Source organism: Sinocyclocheilus anshuiensis, unplaced genomic scaffold (genome assembly GCF_001515605.1).
Source record: "Sinocyclocheilus anshuiensis isolate Anshui unplaced genomic scaffold, SAMN03320099.WGS_v1.1 scaffold2239, whole genome shotgun sequence".
Taxonomy (NCBI): Eukaryota; Metazoa; Chordata; class Actinopteri; order Cypriniformes; family Cyprinidae; genus Sinocyclocheilus; species Sinocyclocheilus anshuiensis.
The window spans coordinates 17,165-41,724 of record NW_015540991.1 but is presented as its reverse complement, the minus strand read 5'-3'; the positions used below and the strand labels follow the sequence as shown (position 1 = coordinate 41,724).

General features: G+C 37.4%; 2 protein-coding genes across 2 annotated transcripts in view; both read right to left on the bottom strand.

The window, feature by feature from the left end:
• lhfpl7 (LHFPL tetraspan subfamily member 7) overlaps positions 1-6,927 on the bottom strand; it is a 168,201-nt gene extending 161,274 nt beyond the window's left edge. Inside the window, exon 1 of the mRNA XM_016488471.1 lies at positions 6,106-6,927. Within this exon, the coding sequence (XP_016343957.1) occupies positions 6,106-6,417 (312 nt within the window). The 5' untranslated portion in view covers positions 6,418-6,927. The remainder of the gene's footprint in view (positions 1-6,105) is intronic.
• Positions 6,928-8,766: 1,839 nt separating this feature from the next.
• LOC107690209 (A-kinase anchor protein 10, mitochondrial-like) overlaps positions 8,767-24,560 on the bottom strand; it is a 16,603-nt gene continuing 809 nt past the window's right edge. The window contains exons 2-14 of the mRNA XM_016488468.1: positions 23,853-24,038; positions 20,192-20,755; positions 18,275-18,373; positions 17,873-17,957; positions 15,792-15,915; positions 15,149-15,285; positions 12,589-12,733; positions 12,305-12,475; positions 12,073-12,182; positions 10,653-10,735; positions 10,321-10,373; positions 10,099-10,194; positions 8,767-8,961 (exon numbers count right to left, since the gene is read on the bottom strand). Of these exons, the coding sequence (XP_016343954.1) occupies positions 10,126-10,194; positions 10,321-10,373; positions 10,653-10,735; positions 12,073-12,182; positions 12,305-12,475; positions 12,589-12,733; positions 15,149-15,285; positions 15,792-15,915; positions 17,873-17,957; positions 18,275-18,373; positions 20,192-20,755; positions 23,853-23,934 (1,722 nt within the window). The 5' untranslated portion in view covers positions 23,935-24,038 and the 3' untranslated portion in view covers positions 8,767-8,961; positions 10,099-10,125. The remainder of the gene's footprint in view (positions 8,962-10,098; positions 10,195-10,320; positions 10,374-10,652; positions 10,736-12,072; positions 12,183-12,304; positions 12,476-12,588; positions 12,734-15,148; positions 15,286-15,791; positions 15,916-17,872; positions 17,958-18,274; positions 18,374-20,191; positions 20,756-23,852; positions 24,039-24,560) is intronic.

Below are 24,560 nucleotides of genomic sequence, written 5' to 3'. Positions count from 1 at the left end.
CGCTTTCATCCTCTGAAGCTCATGAATTATCTCATCTATTCGATCACGTTGACGTTCTGTGGGCAACTTATCCTCACTGATTTTCACTGACCTTTCACCTTCATAACGTGGATCTCTTTGATCTCTTGTTGACGTTACTATGTGGTGTGACGGTGAGGTAGATATTCGATTCTCTTTATTGGGCGTCAGATGTCTAGGCTGCTAATTAATACCCAGTGGCAACCACCAAAATTGTCCAATCAGAACAATTAAATTAAGTGATGTCCGTTTAGGAGGAGCTAGATGCACACACCACTCATAGACCACTCATTGCAAACTTGAACATTTTAATTAAGTGTGGTTCTAGAAAGAGAAACAACAGTAAAGTATAAATATACACGCTGATAAAACATCAATATGCAAATGAATAATATCCGCACTTGTTATGACATTAACACTGAAAATATGTCTTTACAGCGATCGTATAAGATTGGCTAGAGATTAGCTTACAGACACATGTGCTCGGCAGATGCGATAAGCACGTCTTAAAAGACTAATTCACAATCAAATGTAAACACAGTATAATGAAGCAACAAACTTACTCTTTGATGCACGCACACATGCGATTACTCAATATTGCGGGAGAACTGGCATTATCATCACCGTTAGGATCGTCTCGCGCTAGTAATAATAATGGCGATACTAACTGTACTGAACTGCGTCAGCATCCGGGTCCTTTGCACCTTCTGGGTCCTAACAATAGGCGTGTGACTGTCGCCTGACTAAATAACAACAACGAATTAACCATTACACATATACAAAGAACTGTACGAACATTAAATAACTGGCCCTCAGTTTAGTACAACTGTTGAATGATACCATCCACACAGCCTGAGTCTTGCATGTGCTCTTTGGCCCACGGGGGCTTTGAAACACAGAGATGATGGAGGCAAAGAGAATCACAAAAGATCCACCACAAAACAACAGGGTCTGAAGAAGGGATACAAACACAGAGACCCTGACTGGAACTTTAGAACATGTCTCAATAATGCAGCACAAAAACATGAGAGGATATTTTCACAATATGAACTATGTGGGCAGTAAGCAAGAAGATCAGGTTTTGCTGATTCAATAGTGAGGAATGTACTGAAAGAACTAAGAACGGAAACAGACTTTTTTATGCATTTGCAGCTCTGTGACCAACAAATGTTTATGTTTATGGCTTATGATTTTGTTCATCAAGACTATGTTCAAAAATGAACACCACTCTAATGAATTTTCAAGCCTAAATACAATAGGGAAACAGGGCCGTAACCACTATAGTCATTGAGGGGGACTCGCTGCTCCAATTGTTGTTAGGATGACAAAAAGGTATAAAAGTTACATTTTTTAATGCTGGTCTGCTTTAATGGTCTCACAGTGCTCATCAATGTCAAAATGATAGAGATGGCCAATCAAATGAAAGTAGGCAGCTTTACGGTTCACAGAAGCAGAGCGCAAGTGTCAGTTTAACATTGAAAGAGAGCCAGGTAAGATTAAAGTAGCGAAATATTCAATATTTGACAACTATTTTACTTTAAACAACCGTCAGTAATATCCAGTAATGCAAACTAATCAACTTTTAACCACAAAACTTTCACCTCACCTCTTAGAAAAACTGCAGTACCATTAGTTATGAAACTCCATAAAATTTTCATGCTGTGAACCTAAACACAAGCCCCATGAGCCTTTGCCATCTACAGAGAAAGGGGCACTGGGCATGCTGAGAAACATGAGCGCGCGTCGGTATATGGGAAATATGTGATGGGGGTGGGGTCTTAAAATAAATGGAATAATCTGCACATCAATGAGTCGAGGGATGATGAAAAAGTACTGTATTTATTGCTTGATGGCCGTGAGACCACCCAAACCTGAGAGAGGAAGCCATCCATGCATGACGACAGCCTCCGTCAGCAAATCTGAGAGGAGAAGTGAGAGAAAGAGAGATAGATCTCCCCTTTGAGTGATAAGCCATGCTAATTGCATGATATCTTATGTGACTGAACCAGTAAAGCATGTCAGAATGACATTTCATATCAATGTACCAGCAAACTTGCAAGCTAGATTGCTTATTTTTAGGGGTTCAAGCACAGAACATGCTCAAACTCTATTATAGTAGTACTGTTTTGCCAACATTTTTTTTTTTCGGCCACAAAAGTGTGAGCATGAGAAACCTTAAGTAGAGATCTCAAACTTGGTGGAATGGTTCCAAATTGAAAAAGTTATCAAATCATTTGACAAATTAAATCGTTCTGGAGATATTGGCCAGTATATTTGTGGGTGCTGCCCACCCAACCCAGCAAAACTTAGTACACATGGACAACAGGAAATTCTGAAGAAGCATGCCAAATATAAGAATGTCTGATGCCCGGGGGATAAGAACGGTTTCTAAAGTATCAGCCTATCTATATCAATGGGAATGACAAATGAAGGCTGTAATACTAATGTTTTCCACCATAGGGTAAAGAATCTTCTTAGGGCTCATAGAATCGGTGTGAATGGTTCAGTAGCTTCACATGTATTAAAAAATGCATAGAAATCAATTTTCCCAACTATGGTACAATTTCAATGTTACAATATCTCCAAAGTTTAATATAACCATTTTGCAAAGAAATCTAATCTCCAAAATGATTATAGATTATTAAATGTTACATTATTGTTTATAACCTAATGATATTGAAAGTATTTGTTGCCAGACATTACTGAAATTTTTGCTGCCCGATTAAAATTAAGAGTCCATATTATTTGTATCTTTTAATACAGAATAATACTTCCGTAAAGGGGATGTGGGTAAACAGGTGCCAATAGGCATTGACTTCCATAGTATGGGGAAAAAAAAAATATGGAAGTCAGCCAGACCCCAAACTCACACTATTGGTTAATTCAGAAGTCGACCAAACACTCAAACTCAATGTTGAAAGCAGCACAGAGCCACAGTGTTTACACTCTTTGAGGAGTAAATCTACCAATGATTTACCTATAGTTGTCTCAGTACATTAAACTGAGAGGACAAAGTATTTTAACACTGAAAATATAATTACGCGCATCAGCTTTAAAGATGTACATTTTATAGCTTACTCAGAAACATTATCAAACCCTTCACCTCCAAAACAACAAAGATGGCAGTGCTAACAATGCTCATAAATAAATGATTCAGCAATCAGGTACTGAAGCATTTAGCAGAAGCTGCGCACACATCACTGCCAAACATTACTCCCATTCCTTTCTTTCCTTCTTGAATGCCTTGAGTATGGACAGAACATCTTTATCCTCCGCCCTTCACATTCTACTACAAATCCAAGAAATGCAACTTATTAATATCTCCTTTCATATGCTAATTTTTTATCCATACATAAATCATAAGACACAAGGTTGCTTGTGCTTCAGAGAAAACAGAGAGCGAGCGAGCGAGCGAGAGAGAGAGAGAGAGAGAGAGAGAGAGAGAGAGAGAGAGAGAGAGAGAGAGAGCTTATGGGTACACCACTAAGGGAACAAGAGGAAGACTACTGTGTTCTGTATTATCTGAAATGTAAAAGGTCTGTTGAAAACAGGGCAGCACAGATGCTAAACTACATTACCATGGACTTTATGCATGTCCTTCTGGGACAACTGAAATAAAATAATGTATAAATTAAAATTTAATACCATGAAGAGGCTTGTGTAAGATGTATTTTTAGAGGCAGGGTAGGGATGCAGCTTAATTTAAAAACAACTGAAGTCAATGGAAAGCCTCCACAAAGCATTCAAAATATTATATACTGGTAGTTTAAATATTATTTAGTTAAGTCTCTTTTTACTTAGATCTGAGTACAGTTAGTGACCTTGTTGAGATCTGTTAAACATCTCCATTTACTGCACTGCATTTATCTTTTAGCTGTTTAGGAGCATCAACTGAGACATTAGAGAGATCTCACTTGTGATTTTTCCCTTCCTATGGGTTGTTTACCGACAATACAAATTTTGTCTTACACTCTTTAAAATAAAGGCATCTATGATTCCTTGAAGAGCCTTTAACATCCATGCAATCTTCCCATTTTACTAAAGGTTCTTTATAGTGGAAGTAGCTTCTTTAGATTATTAAAATGTTCTTCACACTAAAAAAAAAATAGGTTTGTTTAAGAACTGTTCACTTAAATATTCTTTGACGAAACCAAAATGGTTCCTCTATGACATGCAAAAAAAAAATGAAAATCATGACTAGAATACAACCTCCTTCCATGACAAAAAAAAATTAATTGAATATTGATGGAGCAAGAATTAAAAAAAAAACATCAGAACACAACTTTAGCGAATGGGTGTCTTCTTTTCTTTCTGACATATTTCATAACTTTCTGTTCAATTAACAAAATGAACACTGTACAGAGCTACAATTTTAGCTCCCGTGTATTTCAAACATAAATCTCCATTATGTCAGAAGCTGTCAATATGAGCCCACTTTGCACATCCATCACAATAAATTCACATTTCCCATGTATGAAAAAAAATCTGTTTCAGTACAACAGGTGTTCTGGAAAGAGTTGTAGTGTTTTTGTTGCCAGGTAGTGTTTAAGGAGAAAATTACATGCTAGGGGCCTTTTACTCCAGGTGACCTTTAGCGTTATCATCCCTATCATAATACAGTACATGTGAGAGGCTAAATCTTACAATGCTAAATATTTTAGGGTCAAACTGTTTCATAAAGTGAAAAAAGGACTATGATGAAGCTGCTACAGGCAGATGTTCCCCAAGAAAAATCAGCTCTGAATTGACAAACATTAGTGAGGACAGTCAGATAAAGCCTGATAAACACATACTCACTGTCTGACTAACCATTCCAGAAATATTGCGCCTTATTTGACACAGTCCCCTTTGATTAGGTGTTGACCATTTTCAAGTGACCCAGTTTTAAGACACACCAGATACATTTTAAACTTTACAAGTTTGTAAACTACAAAAGGAAATTTCAACAGGCTATGAAAAACTATGTTTTTATTTTTACCAGTAGGACTGATCAGCATTTACTGGGATGGTCCCATTTCGACTCTTGATTTATGGGCTTTTAATTCTTGAAAAAAGACTGATGCACTTTGCTGCTAAGAACAGACCTGTGTATGTCAAATGAGCAAAACTCTTATGTCCTGCACCGAGATAAGCAACGGATGCTCTTCTTTCCCCATCAAAAACAAGGAACGTGCCAAGAGCCATCTATGCCATGTGGTTATCTATTTTACTTTCACAATCCATGTTTTTTTTTGAAGCAAGAGTGTATAAAAATATAAGGGCGATTATTCAATTAGGACAAAAGGAAAATCTTGTAAAAGGAAACTTCTTCACACTATATGGTTTTGTCTTTGTTAAAACATTCATTACATGTCCTAGAATAAAGATCTTAACATGGACTTGAACAACCAACCAAGAGGTATAATCCAATTTGGTATATTGCATGATGACGTGGATTCTTGATATAGTGTGTGTGATAGTATTGACAGTTGTTTCACTTTTTTGAGATTGCCTTCAAGAGGATAAGTTAAATAAGCATTGGAGTTGCTAAAAAAAAAGGGTCAAATAACTTTCAGTGTAAGCAAATTAAAATATATCCATTCTTTCTGATTTAGATTTTCAAATACGGACAAGTTAAATCTACTCACATTATGTTAAAAAAAACCTCAAAATTACATTTTTATGATGGTTTTTTTTTTCTTTTTTGTTAAAAAAACGCAACATTGCATTTCCTTGATGTTAACACTTTTTATTAATTTATAATGAGGAATTTAAAATGTCTGGTTGGAGAAAAAGATCAAACTCTAACATTTCAACTCTTCAAAGATATACAAAGTAATACATGGTTTTATAATTAAAAAAAAAAAAACACTTTTCATCTGTTTGAATTTATTCTTTACAACTAGAAAATGTTCAAATTAAATATTTGTCTTTAAAATCAAAGCCTAGGACAGAAAAGTCCCGCTATGTGAGCTTAAGACTGATGCTGTAATTCCGCAGGTCAGGCTTTATTCAAAAGTTGCGGTATCCTCTATTTTTATAGCTAATACATTTCATACTGTTATGAGTTAGTGCATGTTTATATGCATATATCCATATCCAGCCTACCTGCCAAGAGCTTGAAGGAATCTCTTGAAATTTGCCCAGCCCGCCAAAGGTGTAACATCTGTACATATGATCCTGAGACTCGGAGCAGTGCCACAGGAGCCCGAAACTCACTGCGTCCTTGTTTTTCAGGTGCTCCTTCACTATCCATGCGGGAGAGATGAAACTAAAACTGCAAATCGCGACCAGGGCGGAGGACAGGAGCACCCAAAAACACCCGACACAGCTGAACATCCTCACGGCAACGTGGGGCAACGAGACCGGAGACAGATCGATTCCCAGCCCTTTCCAATTCCGACCAAGCAGCGCGTGCATCTGGAGCACGCTCACTCACTGTGTGACATTAGATGAGCACCAATAATCACATAAACACATGAGTTAAAGATGCGTTAAGACAGATGCACCAGTGAACTAGTGAGCATAAGCACGCGTAACTTTTCAATAAAATGTAATTCCAGCACGATCCAGTTCAATAGAAAAGATATTCCAGTTCATCTGAGAGGAAGCAGGTGCAGGACAAAAGACAACCGTCACACCCAGAGCTCAAGCACTCAGAAATGCCACCAGCAGGTGCTCACTATGTAGTAAGATCTGAATCCGCTCTGTTTGCGCTACTCACAGCCCACATACCACCACCATCATCATCATCATCATCATCATCATCATCATCTTCCTCGGCTCGCGCGCTGCAGGAGTGAGAGCACAAACTTGCCAGTCGCATGGATGTGGGCGTCACCGCCACTGCGAAGGTGTTCAAACTTGTTTTTTGATTCATGAAAATCTGAATCACACACTTTTTTTTTTTCAAACCCTCAAACGTGTAATAAACTCGTGCCATCATAATTTCACGCTCTGAGTTTCGTTACCTTGCCTAACCTTAACATCCTCGCACTGATAAAAGCACATTATTAAATATGAGATGAACAAGTATAATTCAACAACCCAAATGAATAAAAAACGTAAACAATAAATCAGGTATTATTTACGTTTACTTTTACTTTGTTTTACGTTTTATCTCGTATTAAGATTCTGAAGGACGCCTATTTTCAAAAATGTAAGTGTCTTACGCTGCCCTCTGGTGGTGGTTTACCGCGCCGTGCACTTTTCACTTGTAATATAAAAAATTAACAAATACTGAGCATCAAATAGAGCACAACCATCATGGAAACCTCTACAGTATATATGTATGTAAATATGTATATATATATTTTTTTTTTTTTTTTACTTATTTATTTCTAGTTATGCTCAGCTTTCTTTTGCAAGAATGTAAAATGATTTAAAATCCTGAAAAATGCTTTTAAAATGCTTAAAAGTGAAAGGCTGGAAAAAAAATCATTAAAACAAAGGGAAACTGAATGGGAAAATCATAACTTTAAAAAACAGGCACACTACAAACTAGTAAGTAATGTCACTCCAAAACTCACTAGCCAATGAGAACCTGTATCTGTAAGACAACTTTTCTGCTCAGCGAAAAGGAAACGTGCCTTTTTTAATGCTTTTTCTTTGAAGAACATTTTGACTTTTTTTTATAGGTTTCTTATTTTCTTCATTCATTTCTATTCATTTTGTTTATATATTGGCACAAATCCAATTTCAGTGCAAATCAATAAGTCCTGCCTACACAGGTATCTGTAAAGCGCTTGTTCAATCGAACCCATAAACAAAAACAAAAGACAAACACTGCATCAAGAGGCGTTTCAACAATATATGTATTTAAATCAAACACATTTAAATATATTATAGATTAAGCACACATATACGTCAGAAAACATATTAGTGGTACATAGTACCAAAAGTCTTTTTCCTGTTTCTCGTCCACATCTCAATGAGGTCCAAAGCAATAACTTCATGTCCAATTACACGTTTCAAGGGGAACAGTCATCATTGAGATTTGCTTAGACAGAGTTTGACATATCATACAAAAAAAAAAAGAAAAAAAAAGAATCACCATAAAAAGAACTAACATTAATATATGGCGGTAAACCAGGAATCCACATTTATACAGAACAGGGATAAACATTGCCCTAGCAGTTCAGTTTGTATATCTCCAAGTCTAGAATCAGATCTGGACAGGGTTCTAGAGGGAGTCAGGGAATATTTTCCAGGCCTAAGTTCATTAGTTCAGTCACTTCAGGTCCATGAGAGAGGGACTGAACAGTCTCAGACACTGGCTGACTTATGTCAACTATGGCATACCGTAAATCTGTAAATAAAACTGTACGTAGCCACCTTGGATATTTATGCATTTTTGTTTTTCTGTTTGTTTTTACTAAAACAGGCCTAAGCACTTCATAGCCATTCTTTTAAAAAGTGAACAAAAAAGAAAGATAAAAGAGAAGTCCGAGATAAGAACTAAGATAAGGAATGAAATATTTAAGTCACAGCCACATTGTAGTTCCTGTTCAGATTCTTGTGCACTTCCTGTTGGTCGACATGCTAACAGCTAAACGCAACAGCAACAGGTACAGTTTGAAAATCTTGAAAGTCTTGTTCTGAATGCTGAGATTTTGTTCTGTTCGTCTGCTGTGCGACAGCTCTCGCTTGTTTGTTTACAGGTTTATTCATTTCTGTAGCTGAACTCATTACACTCCTCTTCAAATAATAAACAATTCCTTCTGAGTGCTAGAAATAATGGGGTGGATCATACAGAAAAATGATTTGGGCTATTAGTGTGCATATCTAAACACTCACACTCTCACACACAAACACATGCAGGAAGTCATGGAATGCTTCTTTCAGGTCCTCACTGATATGTTAATGTGTTCGTCTTCTGGTCATTTGCTTCTCCAGTCATTACGCAGAGGGGCGACAGGAGGGAGGGTAGGAGCTGCTTCCACACTGAGAACGAGAGGGTCATAGCTGATGAAAACAGAACAGGTCACCTTTCATACAGAAATCTATAACTGATAAAATAACCAGCCACTGCACTTACAGAAGTAGTCCTGTCATTCTAAAATAAACTTAAATTGGCTACTAATCCCAGTACCGCTAGACAATGACCACAGGGTTAGTTCACCCAGTAATGAAAATTCTGGCAAAATTGTCTCACTCCACCTTGTTCCAAACCTGCATAACTTCCTTCTAAGGAACCTAAATGGAGATGTTCAGCAGAATGATGAGGCTGCACTTTTTCATACAAGGAAAAATGTCAATTTCGGCATATTTAAACTTGCCTTATTGTGGTTTGCGGAGGCATCCACACAGTAAATGAAGTAAGGGATAATGTACTAACAACTGGTTATAGCAAAATAAACCTGGCCAGGTGATAACAACTGACACAATGTACATTATCCCATGTATTACATGGCTAAAATAAGTTCAAACATGACAAAAATCTAAGGGATAATGTCTTGTACAGTCATACCACTTCTTACACAGCTTTTCATGTCCACTTCAAATCATTTTAACATCTCACCTGTCAATAAATAAATAAATAAATGAAACAAATACTCTGTTTTGGCCATAAGTGTTTTGGAGCACCAAAAGCATTGATCAAAACAGTGACATTCAATTAGCACTTCCCTGATGATGCATTTTGACTGTCTGTCTATTTCATGCACAAAATGTGGATAAGCTATAAGAGGTAGACATGTCAGCATTGTGGACATATGTATCTACTGAAATATTGAGAGGCGACTCATTGTGAAAGAGCTTTACTAAACTGATTTAATTTGTTACCTGAGAACACAACACCCTGAATGGCATACCAAGCTGAATTATGCACTCAGCCAAATATAACAGAAATTAATAACTGGAAATGTATTTTTATTTTTTGGCCAAATTAAAACTTTACTTTTGGTTTTGGTAAAACATTCATTTTGGCGCATCACTATAAAGAAAAGAGAATCATAACAATTCTGAGGAATTGCCTTTGTTTTCCATAGAAGAAAGTAAGTCTGGGTTTGGAACGACTTGAATAAATTACAGAATTTTCATTTTTCAAATTGAAGTTCAAGAAACAAATCTTTATGAATGCAAAGACAAAATAATATGTACTTTTGTTGACTTCACTTCAGGGCTTCCCTAGTGTCCCTGCTGCATGACGTCATTGACGATCATCTTTGCGATCTTCCATGCCATCTCTTCTTGTGCCTAACACACCAAAAACAAAGATAGTACATATCATGAACTATAACAAGCTTAAATCCATTTCCATTCAATAAAAAGACATTAGAGAAGATGCCACACGTAATCTGAATGAAATAAGCAGGTGCACACCTCATCTGAGTTTCCTTGCACCCATTTCTTCATTGCTTGAGAAAACATGGAACCTGATAGAAAGGAAATAAAGAAAGAAAGAGTGAGTGAGCTGGACAGAGCAGTGAATCCTGCTTTTCACTGCTCTTCACCACAATCACCCCACATCACCGGCTAGTTATCGCCATGGCAACACTCTCTGCTCTCAAGCTGAAGACATCAAGAGCACTTCAGCAGAAGTCATAACTAAGAGCCAACTCGCACAATACAAAACATGTGCAAGTGCGTGTCAGTGTGAGAGAGAGAAAAAAAGTCTTCAAGAGCAAGAGTGTGTGTGTGTGTGTGTGTCTTACCCTTGGATTTCTTCACATCTGGTTCTGGCTCGGCCTCTCTGATGAACTGGCCCAGCTCATTCACCTTCCCAAAGGTCATTCTTCTGAGATGAAAGCAAGAAAAGCTGAATTTGGATCTGAATCCAGTTTTTTGTGCATAACACCAAGTTTCAAAAATAAGAATCTTTTTCTGCTGGCCCAGGCGGATCACAAAAAATGGTACATTATATTTCTAGCTCATTTTTTATATGCCAGAAAAAATTTTTGCTTTTTCAACTATGTCAGCCAGTGAGAAGATATTACTTTGATGTATAAAATGTTCAACTTTAGTGTTGCACGATATACCGGTACTAAAAAGGTATCATAATACCCTGCTTTTAAAAACGGTACGATTCTGCATTTTACTAGTACTGGTACTTTATGAATGCGTTTTAATAAGAGCCACATTTCCTAAGTTGCATCGATGTGCTGCAGCAGCGCAGTATGTGTGTGCAGCTCTGCTTCAGCTCACTGCATGCACATTAAGTGCAATAAACCTTGAAAAAGAACTCGTGCAGTACTCAGGCGTTTTCACACACCCGAAGCGCGTGCACAGAAAGCTACCTCTCTTACAGACAGCATGCGATCGCAAATTCAGATCGCTTTCACAAGTTATTGCACAAGTTATTGCCCATCTTGTCTTATGACTTAAGTGAACATAAACAGATGAGAAAGAAAATGCATGTGTATCAATAAATTGGATCCGTGCAGTCTGTTTCAAACAACATGAGTTTCATATGTAATCAAACAACAAAAGAAAAAGAAAAATCACTCACTGATCTTGACTAACTTCGGTAGCTTTAATAAGGATCAATGTATATTTAATTTATACAGTTAAGACTATGCAGTGCTTTATTTTTACATTTTGATTACTTTATTCATTTTCTGAAATGAATGGCTTTATCCTTTTAACTAACTTACCAATGTTGCAAAGATCTATACATACCAGATACCAGTAGGCTTGGTAGTTGCTCACCATAGAAGTGGCACTGACATTTTTTTTAAGGGGGATGAAATGCTCATAAAGAAGGGCAGGCACACACTGGTCATGTGAAAGATTAAATTTTTTTTCCATTAAATGATAAAATAACTATAAGCTTCATTTGGATCATCTATTATTCAATTACTTTTCCTGTTGTATTATGTTTTGTCTTGGTATCGTTTCAGTAGCAGTATTGAGATATTTTAGTCAAGTATCGTATCGAAGTCAAAATTTTGGAATCGTGACAACACTATTCAACTTTGCAAGGCATAAAAACATATCCATGATCAACGAATGTTTGATGTAATGATGGTCTTGGACCATCCCTTTTGTCTAACCTTAAAGATGTTTATGGTATTTCAATCTGAGTTCCCATGATGGGAAGGAAGTGTAGTACGAAGGTTTCAAACCCTGACTCACCCAGCATATGGTCTCTGATAGAGAGACTCAGGGTCCAGACTGGCGATGTCCACCGTTATCGCCTCATCAAAGTTCTTCAGGATCTTGACTGCCGCTTTTTTAAATCCTTGCTGAGAACATCAGGACAAAGTTACCCATACTTTCAACCATATTCTTGAAGAGTCCTTGAATTATTATGAAAAACAAGAGCAATGTGGCTTTTTGGGAGACCATCAAACCAGTGATCAATCACCTGGGCTTGTGACCCTTCCATGACGCTAGAGTTGCGGTCGCCTTCTGGGGTCCAGCCCTGGTTCGGAGTGTTGGCATTTCCTCCAGTAAACTCGTCCACCCGTACGGAGTTGATAAGGTCACTCAAATACTTGTAGTAAAGGTTGCTTGACAGAAAGCCTGGCATGTATACCTGAGGTTGAGAAAACAAGTAAACTTCAACAGGATTTTCTTTCCTAATACAAAGCTTCCACCTTCATAATTGTTTGCACATTTTTATATAAGTGTTGCAGCGACATAACCCACCTTCTCCATGGTGGTCCAGGCCTGTCTTATTGGAGTGTTGAAGCAGTCTGGGAGAGGTCCGCCTTCTCTACAGATATTGGATTCAATCTCCATCCGTACAGAGTCACCAAAACCCAACGGATTTGTGGCTTGGAGTGAAAAATACCTAAGCAGATCATATGAATGGTCACGTCTTCTGTCTGCCAAAAGTGCTGGTTATGCTGTTGCCACATCTTAAACACTAGAGAGGCATGTGCATAATTGCATAGTGTCAAAATCGACAGGCATGTGAGTTGTCTGAATGACTAGTCAGTCATATGGAAGCTCTGTATAAAAATGCTGATTTAGGGTCATGTCAACCATGAACCAATCAGACATGTTTACTAAAGGGTGCCAACATGCACTACCATTCACAAGTCTGGGGTCAGTAAGAGTTTCAACAAGGATGCATTAAATTTATAAAACAAAAAAAATTAGTTAAGACATTTATAAATGTTACAAAGGATTTCTATTTTAAATAAATGCTGTTCTTTTCAACTTTCTATTTATTAAAGCATCCTGAAAAAATGGAGGAATGACTGCTGAAAACTTTGCCATAACAGGAATAAATTACATTTTAAAAAAATATTAAAGGGGTGGTTGATTGCGATTTCACTTTTTTAACGTTAGTTAGTGTGTAATGTTGCTGTTTGAGCATAAACAATATCTGCAAAGTTACAAAGCTGAAAGTTCAATGCAAACGGAGATATCGTCTTTTTAAATTCTGGCAGTTTAATGCCTACAAAAATGGCTTGTAGGGACTACAACGAGTTACTTCCCGGGTTCGTGATGTAACAAACCCAGATAAACCCCGCCCTCGGGAAAAGGCAGCAAAGGGGGCGAGGCCATGCTGTGCTGCTTTAGAGAGAAGGAAGAGAAAACTAGAGGTGCACGTTAGGGCTGCACGATTAATCGAATGCGATTGTCATGCGCATTTTGCAGATAAACCGTATATTGCCATAGTCGTGTGTTTATTAGTCACGTTGAATCAATGAAAGCAGTTAAATCTTCTGTTTATTCAGCTACCGCTATAGGGATTTCCTAGGTTTCTTCTGCCAGGCATATTTGGAGTTTCAGCGCGAGAGCGCCCTCTGGCCCTCGGATGGAGATTTACTGCTGACCACAGAACCGTGCTTCACTGAAAGATACGCATGACAATCGCAGCTTCTATCGAATAGCGATCTCGATTCCATTTTGATTTATCGTGCAGCCCTAGTGCACGTAAAAATCTATTCATATATGAATCGCGATTCTGTCTTCTAACGATTCTAATGGATTCACAAGTCTCAAAATCAATGTTCTAAATCAGCAGTTCTTAATCCTGTTCCTCGCGTCCCCCTGCTCTGCAAACGATCTGCATCTCTCTCTCTCTCTCTCTCATTCAGCTCAGCTCCAACAATGAACTGTTCCAATTATACACTTATTTTCACATAGCTATGAGAAGCGTTAAACATGGACGCGTGTGCAGTTGCCGTATTGTATTAAAGCTTTAATCAGGATAAAACCACAACACACTGGGCCAGCTAACCAATCAGAGCCCATCACCTATTTCTGAGGGCGGGGCTTCATAAAAGCAGGAAATGAACAGCGCATTTCTCAAAGAAGGGACAGAGTGGAGTGGAATAAAGGTAAATTATGTGAAAAATAATGTGATTTTTTTTTTTTTAAATGAAGCATTAACACATGTTAGACTGCACCCTATAAACACAATCAAGCCTAGAAAAAGACCAGTGATCCACCCCTTTAAACACATATCAAACTATAGAAATATAGAAAACAGTTGTTTCATATCATAATAGCACATGTCGCTGAGGTGAGGGGCGGGACGCTTAGACGGGCACTAGAGGCGATTTAGCCAATCACAACACACTGGGCCAGCTAACCAATCAGAGCCCATCACCTATTTCTGAGGGCGGGGCTTCATAAAAGCAAGAAATGAACAGTGCATTTCTCAAAGAAGGGACAGAGCGGTGTGGAATAAAGGTAAATTATGTGAAAAATAATGCGTTTTTTTTTTTTTTAAACGAAGCATTAACACATGTTAGACTGCACCCTATAAACACAATCAAGCCTAGAAAAAGACCAGTGAACCACCCCTTTAAACACATATCAAACTATAGAAATATAGAAAACAGTTGTTTCATATCATAATATTTCACAATATTACTGTTTTTGATTACATAAATGCATCCTTGGTGAGCATAAGAGACCAAACCCATTTGAATGGTAGTGTAGTTCCATTTTTCAAAAAACACAGCTAGACAGCATGCAACAGAACAGAAGGAATAGTGTAATTTTAGGCTATGTTTTAGACATTGAGACTAATTCGATTTTTTATTTAAGCTAATTTTCAGAATTTGACAAAAAGTCTATTAATTCATTGCACCACCACTTAAAAAAAAACTGTTCAAAAAAACTTTACAACTCAATTTCCTAATTACTTAATCAAGGAAATTTAGTTGCCCATCCTGAACCATCCCTAATAGTAGACTGAAATAATGTGCCAAAACAGAGATTATACTGAACTTCAAATAGGACATACTTGTCATAGAGAATCATGGCATCATTCTGGGCTTCCTGTCCATCGTACTGGCCTTTCTTGGAAGCCAAATGATCTTGAAAGTTTTCTGCAGCCAGCCAGAACTGCAGTACATTCATTGCATCCTCCTTCTCCATGTACTATATTGACACACACACAAACACACACTTTGAATTAGGTTTCAATCCTACTTTATAATCCCTTGGCACTTCAAATGTACTTGGATCAGAAATCCATCAATTTATACGCACACTTGCACTTTTGGTGCATTCTGCCATTTAGAAACAGGTTTTGGGCAGACTGTCCAGATCAGCATAATTCATGGGCTTATACAGCTCTATGCATAAATTCAACATAAATTCAACTTAAAAGTGTGTTCTAACGGGATACATATTATCTGGACTCATAAAACACTTAAATCCAATTTTAAAGCACATTTAATAAGTAAATAACATTATATATAATTCCACATCTATACATTTATTATTTAAATTGCATACAAGTAAGATTATCTACAGGAAAATTTGGGGTAAATATTAGTTAAGCTGTAAATCTACTGTACAGCTATATTTAAAATTGTATTAATCCTGTAATTTTCTTTTAAACATGTTCAGAAGCTTAAGTCCATCATACAGAGTTTCCTCACCTCAGAGAAGTAGAAGAGGGCTGACTCGCAAAACAGAATGTCCGCAAGGAACACAGAACCACTGGTCAGCACCTCGATCTGGTACTTACAGAAATAATGGCTCCGCAAGAACTCACTAAAGTGCCTGTAAAACAGATGCCAGACATTTCCATGTAATTTCAGAAAGAAAAGAGGCTATATAAACAAATACATTTTGAATAAATAGAGCGCAAAGATTAGACCAGTCAATTTATTGTCAATTTTGTATGACTAATTAAAAAACAACACCAAGATAAACACTTAATACATTAACATACAAATTATTCAAAATAACAATTCATGCCCCTGACCTGTAAACACATTTCACAAGAAGCAATTAAAGCTTTTAAAGCCCCATCTCTACTATGAGAAACAGCCCCAACTCTACACCTTGCAAATTCAATTTCTGTGTTCAAAAACAGCTAGGAGAACAAATGGAATGGAACAAAATATATTTCAATCATGGCAACTCTCTGAATAGCATGTTATTGTATATGACTGTTAATGTATTTGATCTTTGCAGACTAGATCTGCTACACATGATGCTGCAAAGCAAGTATGGACCTGCTACGGCGATTGTATGCACAGACATGCTGCTGTAAGCATGTAAGACACACTGCTGCTGCCTGAATAGGCGTATATATAAATCCTGTAACAGATCTAGACAGGTGGAGCTGGGGGAGGTAGAGGGTTTCAGAGGAACTTGCGCTGCAGGACCAGTTTATAGTGAACAATGAACCAGGTTATTTAAACTTTAAACAAGCAATCTAATTGCCTGCAGAATCAGCAAAGGCCAATCAGCTTGCACCATGTAGTAAATGTGACCCATGCTGGCAAAATGAGTCGGAATGTGCACGGGCTAATTTTGAGCTACAGGCAAAATAAGTGAAAAATGTAGATTTTAGTTGATTTTGAGGTTTTCACAAAAATGAGTTCATTAAGCCCTCGTCTAGCGATCCCAATGCTCCGAATAATAATTTTATTCTTAATTATTTGTACGTTTTCTGAGAGGAGTACCTTTTCTCCATTCGTTTCTCGCACTGTCATCCTAAGAGCGCGCATAAAGGCGCTTCCGACTGCGCGCAATCCCAATAAATATACACAGAATTACAGTATTTAAGTATTCACACAAACATAATCCGTTATGTCTTGAGTGAACGTTCGGGGAACTGTTGAGGAAAAACTTCTGATGTGTAACATTATATTAGATCCGTGCATTACAGTGGGTCTTAATATAGGCCGCCTCATTAATGTTAATCTAACAATAAAAGAAAAGAGGGAATCACTTGCTGCTATTGATTGAACTGCTTTTGTAGTTTCAATAATCAATTTATTTGTAATGAACACTAAACATTTGATTATTTTGTTTTTCTTGAATGCTTTTTGTTTAGATGTAAAATGAAAACGGTAATGCACTGTTTTTTTTTCTTATATATGTTGTTTTTTTTGCATCTGTTATTATTTATAATAACAAAGATAAAATAAAAAAATAGCTATATTGTGATTAATATACAAATTATTATTAAGAAAAGAAGTGGAGGAAAAGATGCAACGTTGCAGGTAATTTTGCTTTGGAACCTTCAGAAAACTTTAACTCGATTTTTCTCAAAATTTACTTTGCTAACTCTGTCGACTTCAAACAGGTGTAGTTCAGTCATTTTTCGTCCGATTCCAACAAATCATACATCATTTTGAAGGTCTTTTAATGGAGAATGAAAATTAAAATAACTCATTTCTGGAAAATTGCTCATTGTGACTCATTTTACCAGCACAGGTCACAAATGATGTGAGTGCAAGCATATTGCATGTAAAGGACCTGTCAGCTTGTGCCATCTAGAGTTTCATAAATTAATTATATTTGTATGCGGATTTTTTTAAAGCTAAAATACAATGTTTTAAAAATGTGTAATGCTCATGAACGGTCAAAGACATCTGTCTTCATGTTTATGCAGTCTGTTTCTTGAGTACATTGGATGTAAAGAATAAAAACTGATAAATGTACACTTTTACAGATATGAGAGCAATATGTGTGAAGGACAAACACTGAAAGTGAAACTACTTACTGTTGTTCGATGATGGAGAACACAACAGATTGTGCAATGACAAAGCAGTTTGGGTCCACCTGTCCGTCTTCACCACAGATTTTCGCTGCCAAAAGAAAAAAAAACAGTTTACTCTATCCAAACAAAAAATGCTCTCACATCCTGAAGACCGAAGTTAATCCATCCAATCAAAAATAGTCATTTTGAGGATATTCAACATAAAAATGTACTTAGTAAAGTCAAATAAGGTGTGTAATGACAACAAGCTCCCTGAAGCTAAAGCCATAAAACCAGGCCCTCATTTTCTAATCACCCAGTATCTCCTATAAATATAATTATCTTGTTCAAACACAGAGAAAAAAAATCAGAGTACTTCTTCAGCAGTCTAAACAGAGAGGTCATTGTGATAAGGAATTCTCTTACCCACAATGTCGTTGCGTATCGGTTCAGTGATGGGAATTGGCCTAGCAGCATCTGGAGATATGTACTTAGTGAAAATGTTAACGGCATCCCTCTCTATACCTAGAAATTAGAAAAATCAGTATACATGGAAATTGAAAATACAGAGGATAAAGATGATGGACAAATCACACTCGATCCACAGCAAACACCTTTATCATATTCAACATCCCACTTCACAGACTTACAGAAGTGTACTTCACATTTCAGCCATGGCTATTCATCAAAGCCTCATGTGCGCTTAAGTGTCACTATTAATCAAACAAATGACTAGTACAGTTAGAGCAAAGGCCCAGGGACAAATCTTACGTCTACACCTTAATATATAAGGCCAATGATTTATTTGGATCATGGTTGACGATCAGCCATGAGTAGTAAGCTTCTGTGTTTAAGGCCATGTTGAAAGTGTTTGAGTTTAATGGGTATCTGTGAGATGAGGAATCTCATCAGAGCATATTTAAATGTTGAAGCGCTTTTCATAAAATCCATGAGATGCTCAGAAAATCCAGAGACAGCCTTATAAAATGCAATGAAGTGGACAAAGACTTGTTCCCTTTTAAGACACTGAAGGCTCTCGCAGCAGAAGCCACGGGCTGATAGGATCTGACTCCCCTTCTTTTTCCATTCACTGCTTTTACAGCCTGGAGCTTCTTTGTATTAGCCATTAATGAATACTCAGCTCCTGACTTCTGTTCATTGCAGTCCACTGCCAAGATGCTAAATGGGATCATTTACCAAACCTGCTCTATAAAACCAATGCCGCATGCATATTAAAAGTCATCGTCTGATACAAAAGGAATATGTTGTAATGGTAAAAGGCCACCAACCATGAAAAACTTAAGTACGGAATATTCCCTACGGATATTAAGGAATGCTTGTTAAAAACTCAAGTTTAAGGTACAGTTTTAGTGAAATTACTAAGGAATACTGCATACCCTGCAGTATTAAAGTAGTCTTTTTTTTAATTCAGCCAAAAGGTCATTTAGAGCCACTACTAATCAAACGTCAAATTCGCAGGTCAGAGTTCACCAAACTTTAATTTTTCTATTTATATACAGCCCATCATCACCCTGTAAAAACTAACAGGAAATGTATGTATCATTACGCGCTTGAAAAGAAAGCCTAGCAGGCAAGTATGCACCATCAAAATAAATATTCAAGACATGCTATCAAGGATGCACAACACAAAAATTCTGTAAGGAAAAGTAAGTGTGTGCTGTTAATCCAAGTGTAAAAATAGAGGACATGATATATCAGACATGCCTGTACTGTTTCTAAAGGACAAAATCAAGGCTAAACATCACACGTTAACAGGAATCTAGTGTGATAAAATCACCTAACCTTGCCTGGACAAAGCTTTATCTTTTAACAAGTTTCACACTAAGCTTTGCTTAGTGTCCATGTCAGGATACCAATAAGGGATGTGACATAACTACCTGGAAAGCAAAGGAATTATGACAATAACACATAACCAGAGATTCATCAACTTAATAAGCAGGCCCACTTTAAGGCCTTTTAGACAAATTTGCAAATCCAGTAATAAACATTTAAAAGTGCCTTAACAAAAATTCAAGCTTTAAATTACTGTTTTACATTGTAAATGCAATACAGTAAACATGTTTTCTTTTTTTTACCGTGGAAATCAACAGCACACCACAGAACATGCTACAAAAGTAGCATTTAACTGAGTATCTTCCTTTAACCTTAAATTACCCAAGGTGGACCAAATATATGTGGAAGGCAATACATAACTACAACACGGAGAAGACCTCAGCAAGCACTTGTTCAAAAATACCAGTTAGGAGGACTGATTGCAGGAATAAAGTCAAATCAAACAAGTAAAATACTTTCAACAATAAGGTTACCATAACTGGTACTCACTTTTCATAAGTTTCTCAGAGAGGCCACTAGTAGACTGGCCTTTAACTGGAGTGCCTGTCCTGGAGGAGGGCTGTCTGGTGGGCGTTTCTGACCTTAGGGTGGGCTGCAGGTGGGGAGTCCCAGGCCGGGCAGCCCCCTCTGAGCTAACAGAGTTCCGGTGGCCAATCAGAGCCCTGGTATGAGAGTTAGTGTCTTGGGGGCTGGGGGTGTGAGGTCTGGAGGACGTCAGGGAGGAGAAAGTGTCCTCTTCGTCTCCCTCATCCAGAGCTGAGTGTCTGCTGGGGTCGTTTGGAGAGTCTGGTGAGTCGGGGGATTCCAGGCCAGCCGCAGGCTCAGCCAAGGTGCTGTGTTTGACTGAGTTGAGGCTGTGTGCTCTGACCCTAGACCAGCTGGTGGATCGGAAGCTCTCAGCCTCAAGCCAGAAGCGGACCAGGTGCTCAGCTGAGCGGGTCTCCATAAACTGTATGAAGTAGGGCAAGGCCAGATTATCCCGCAAGATCTGGTCTACAGTTTTAGAAAGCCGCGAGCGAGTCTCTTGAACCTGGTAGTTGACACTGGAGCGACCTGAAAAGCAAAGAAAACCCTTTTAAACCCCAGTGTTACAATCCATATTTCCTTAATGCAGAGACAACATACTTAAAAACAAACAACCTCAGATTTGGACTGGTAACAACCAGTTGTCTGGTTTGTGTATTGACAGTGATTAAATTTCACCCTTTTTATATAAACAGAAGGGGGAAAACCAAAACAAAACCCAATATAAATAATAGCCAATAAATAAAATACCACAAAACATAAAAAACAAAACCCCATAATAAATAACCAATAACCAAAAACAACACAAAACAAGAAAGACAAAACCCAATAAAAAAATAACAACCAATAATTAAAATAAACACAGCTAAAACAATTTAAAAACAAAATATAAAACCAAACACAAAACAAAATGAAAAAAAAAACAATATAAAAATAACTAACAATCAAAAACAACAAAACTCCACAACACAACACAAAATAAATAACCAAAAAACACAAAACAAAACATAATAAACATTAACCAGAAACAACACAAAACACAACAAAACAAAGCAATCATTGCAAAACTTGACTTAACAAAATAAAATAAAATAATAATGCGATGCTTGCCTGTCCGAAACTTACCACTATGATACCAGGGCATTGTTTTATGGTTGCTAGGGTGTTCTAGATGGCTGCTATAGGATGTTGCTTACTGGTCTAAAAAGAGTCCACCCCAAGTCTCCATATTCTGGTATTCCCAATCAGCATGTTTAATGTTTAATAGTTTGGATTAGATGTTTGTTCAAATCCCCTGAAGTATGAACAACAGTAATACTGATGCATCTTAGTAATTGCTATACAACACTGAACACAGAGCACCTTTAATGCCTGTAATTCAAACCCATGCCATCTCCAGATCACACCCAGCCATCTATTTCTAATATACAGCAGCCAGTGGCACAGACTTTGTTCCACACAAAACAAATTTTATAATAGTGCTGTGACCTCCATTGAATGCTTTGAAAGGCCACACCTTCCTCTTTCAACACCACAGGACACCAGAAGAAGGTCTGATTAAAACGTTTACTGGGATGTGAACTGAACTCTATGAGTCCAGTATCAGAAAACGCAAAGGAGGGTACTTCAGACGGAAAAATACAAACCTCCTTTGTGTAGGAGGCAACACGTTAAGATATGACGTTAGAAGCATTATCTTTTTTTCAAAGTTACCTTGCAACACTGGTTTGTCAACACATACATTTCAATGTTACATATTTTTAAATGAAAAGGCGGGGTTAGGACAAAAAAAAAACAAAAACAAAGACTAGACATTCTATCCTAGGGCAGATGATAACGAGAATATGACTTTTACACCAAGTATGACAACCAAACCTTCTAAGCATGGCCAAGTTTAAAAATAAATAAATTAATAATAATAATAATAAATAAATAAAAAGTTAATTACATCATCATCACTACAATTTTAATAGTTAAAGTTTTAATGGGACATTTAATGCAATTTTACAGTAAAATACTGTTAAATTGACAGTTTTTGCAAGTGAAAAAGAACAAGTCATCTTATAATTTACAGTGAAAAACTGTAAATTAACATTCCCAGAAACCTCTGACACTTCACATATGATTGTTTGTCAGTGAAATAACTATGTTTCTTCTTAGTGTTACTTATGTAGAATTAAGTACATTAGGAATTTGTTACATCTTGTGTTATTAAATGAATGTTTTTTGTGCATAACACTGTGCACCTTTTAAATACTAAATATGAGTATTTACCTCAGCTTGTAGAAAAGCAACTTGAATGATCTATGATTCATCATGTGGCTTTCTGTTTACCATCTGTGTTTTCAGTATGGTTGTCAAGACGGTAATTTGGCAACCACAGCTGCCATTTTTTTACTGTAAACTTCACAGATTTTAACAGTGAGGGCAATCACTTATTTAAAAGCAGGTTCAAGTGGAGGAGCTTGTGCAGGTTTCCAACAATCACAGAGCTATGAAAAGGTTAAGAGATTATGGCATTTCTCACACAAATCCAGCAGGCCAGTGCGCTGCAAAAGCCATTTCAGTAACAGCTTCACAAAATCCCTCCTCTAATGTGATAATTCCTTCTCCCTTGGCCGCGGACACACACACCACATTTAGTTTAAAATGCTCAGCACAAAACAGTAAGTTACAGATCAAATGTTGCCAACAAGCCCATCTTAATAAAAAAGTAGAGCAGCTTTGAGATCAAAGAGTTTATAATGAAAGTTCAGGCTAGGGCTGTCGCGATAACCGCAATATCGCAATACCACGCTATTGACGAGCAAACCACAGAGGAATGCAAGAACCGCAGCAACCGCGATTTTTGCGTGTTTTCTTTTTTCGTAAGGTTATGCCCTTCTCGTTTTACACTTCATGCATGTGGACTGAATATTAAACAAGTTAGTAATGATAACATAATGTGTACCATGCTGATTTGTACAGAGGCTCCGTAGATTTTCACTTAACAAGCCTAAACAGACAGTGAATGAGAGAGAGATCGACTGAGCGCGTGCGATTACTTGCGTCTGTCCTCCAGGCAGAGTCATATATATTTGTTCCCTTTCCACCACCTTGTGGCGCAACACTGTAACTGCACTGACTAACAGCCCGTCTAGAATGCGCGCAGGTGGAAATATCAGTAGAAAGTCTCTTGTCTAGTCAGATTTGAAGATCAGATTACAACTAGGCTAACTGTTATACATATAAGCTAATGATAGCCTAACGATCTTATTGTCAGGTTTATGTTCTGTTATGTGGACCGTTATTTTGTCATTCTCTTCTGTTTACTTCACTTCCTGTTGCAACGCTATTTGGTTTCGGTTTCATTGTCTTCTGAACACACACAAATTATATATATATATATATATGCATGTATATGTATGGCGATAATACCGCGCTATTGAGCCACTCAAAATTACCGCAAGGGAAATTCCCTCACCCTCCCTATCACCCATCCCTAGTTCAGGCTCAGTCTCTCATTAAGAACTAAGTCTTTAACAGATGATGGGTAAAAAAGCCATTTAACACATAAGTCATAAGAGCTTTTGGAAATGTTAACACTACTTTTTGAATCAGTGTGTAGAATTCATAGCTGGTGTACCTAAGTCTCCAAAGTGTGCTGCCTCCATGTGGCTAGGCTGTTTTTTGAGAATAGCAGTGCGGCCGCGGGCAAAGGAGTCCATGTTGGCTGAGATAGCATTGATGGCCACATGGCTGGGTCCTGCTGCATCCAGGATAGCATGATGATTACTGCCGCTAAGAGAGGGGGAGTGGGGCGACACTGGGGCTGGAGAGGAGCACACAGAGCAGGAACATTAACACACAACAGAATTCTACATTTTCCTACATTTCCAATCTACAAACCTGTAATGCTAAGCTTGGTAAGAAATGCTTACCATATGCTGATAAACCTAAGCATGTCCTCAACTGGCTAGCTATTCATTTGAAGGGATAGTTCACTGTAAAATTAAAATTTAGTCATCATCACAAGTCGTTCCAAACCCATTAGACTTTGATTAATCTTCTAAACAAGATTATTTTAATGAAAACTGAGGTTTCTGTCCCTCTTTTGAAAATCCATGTAATGACACCTTTATGACCTTTTTGTGTCTTCTGATTTTTGGTTACCTGGAGTTTCAAAGGAGGGGCAGAAACTGCTCAGGTTTCATAAAAAAAAAAAAAATCTTCATTTGGGTTTTGAAGATTAACCAAAGTCAGTCTTATGAGTTTGGACAATGTAATTCAAAATCATTACTTTGCAGAGGCTTTCCTGAATCTCAAAGAGTGAATCAAAGTCTTAATGGCCATC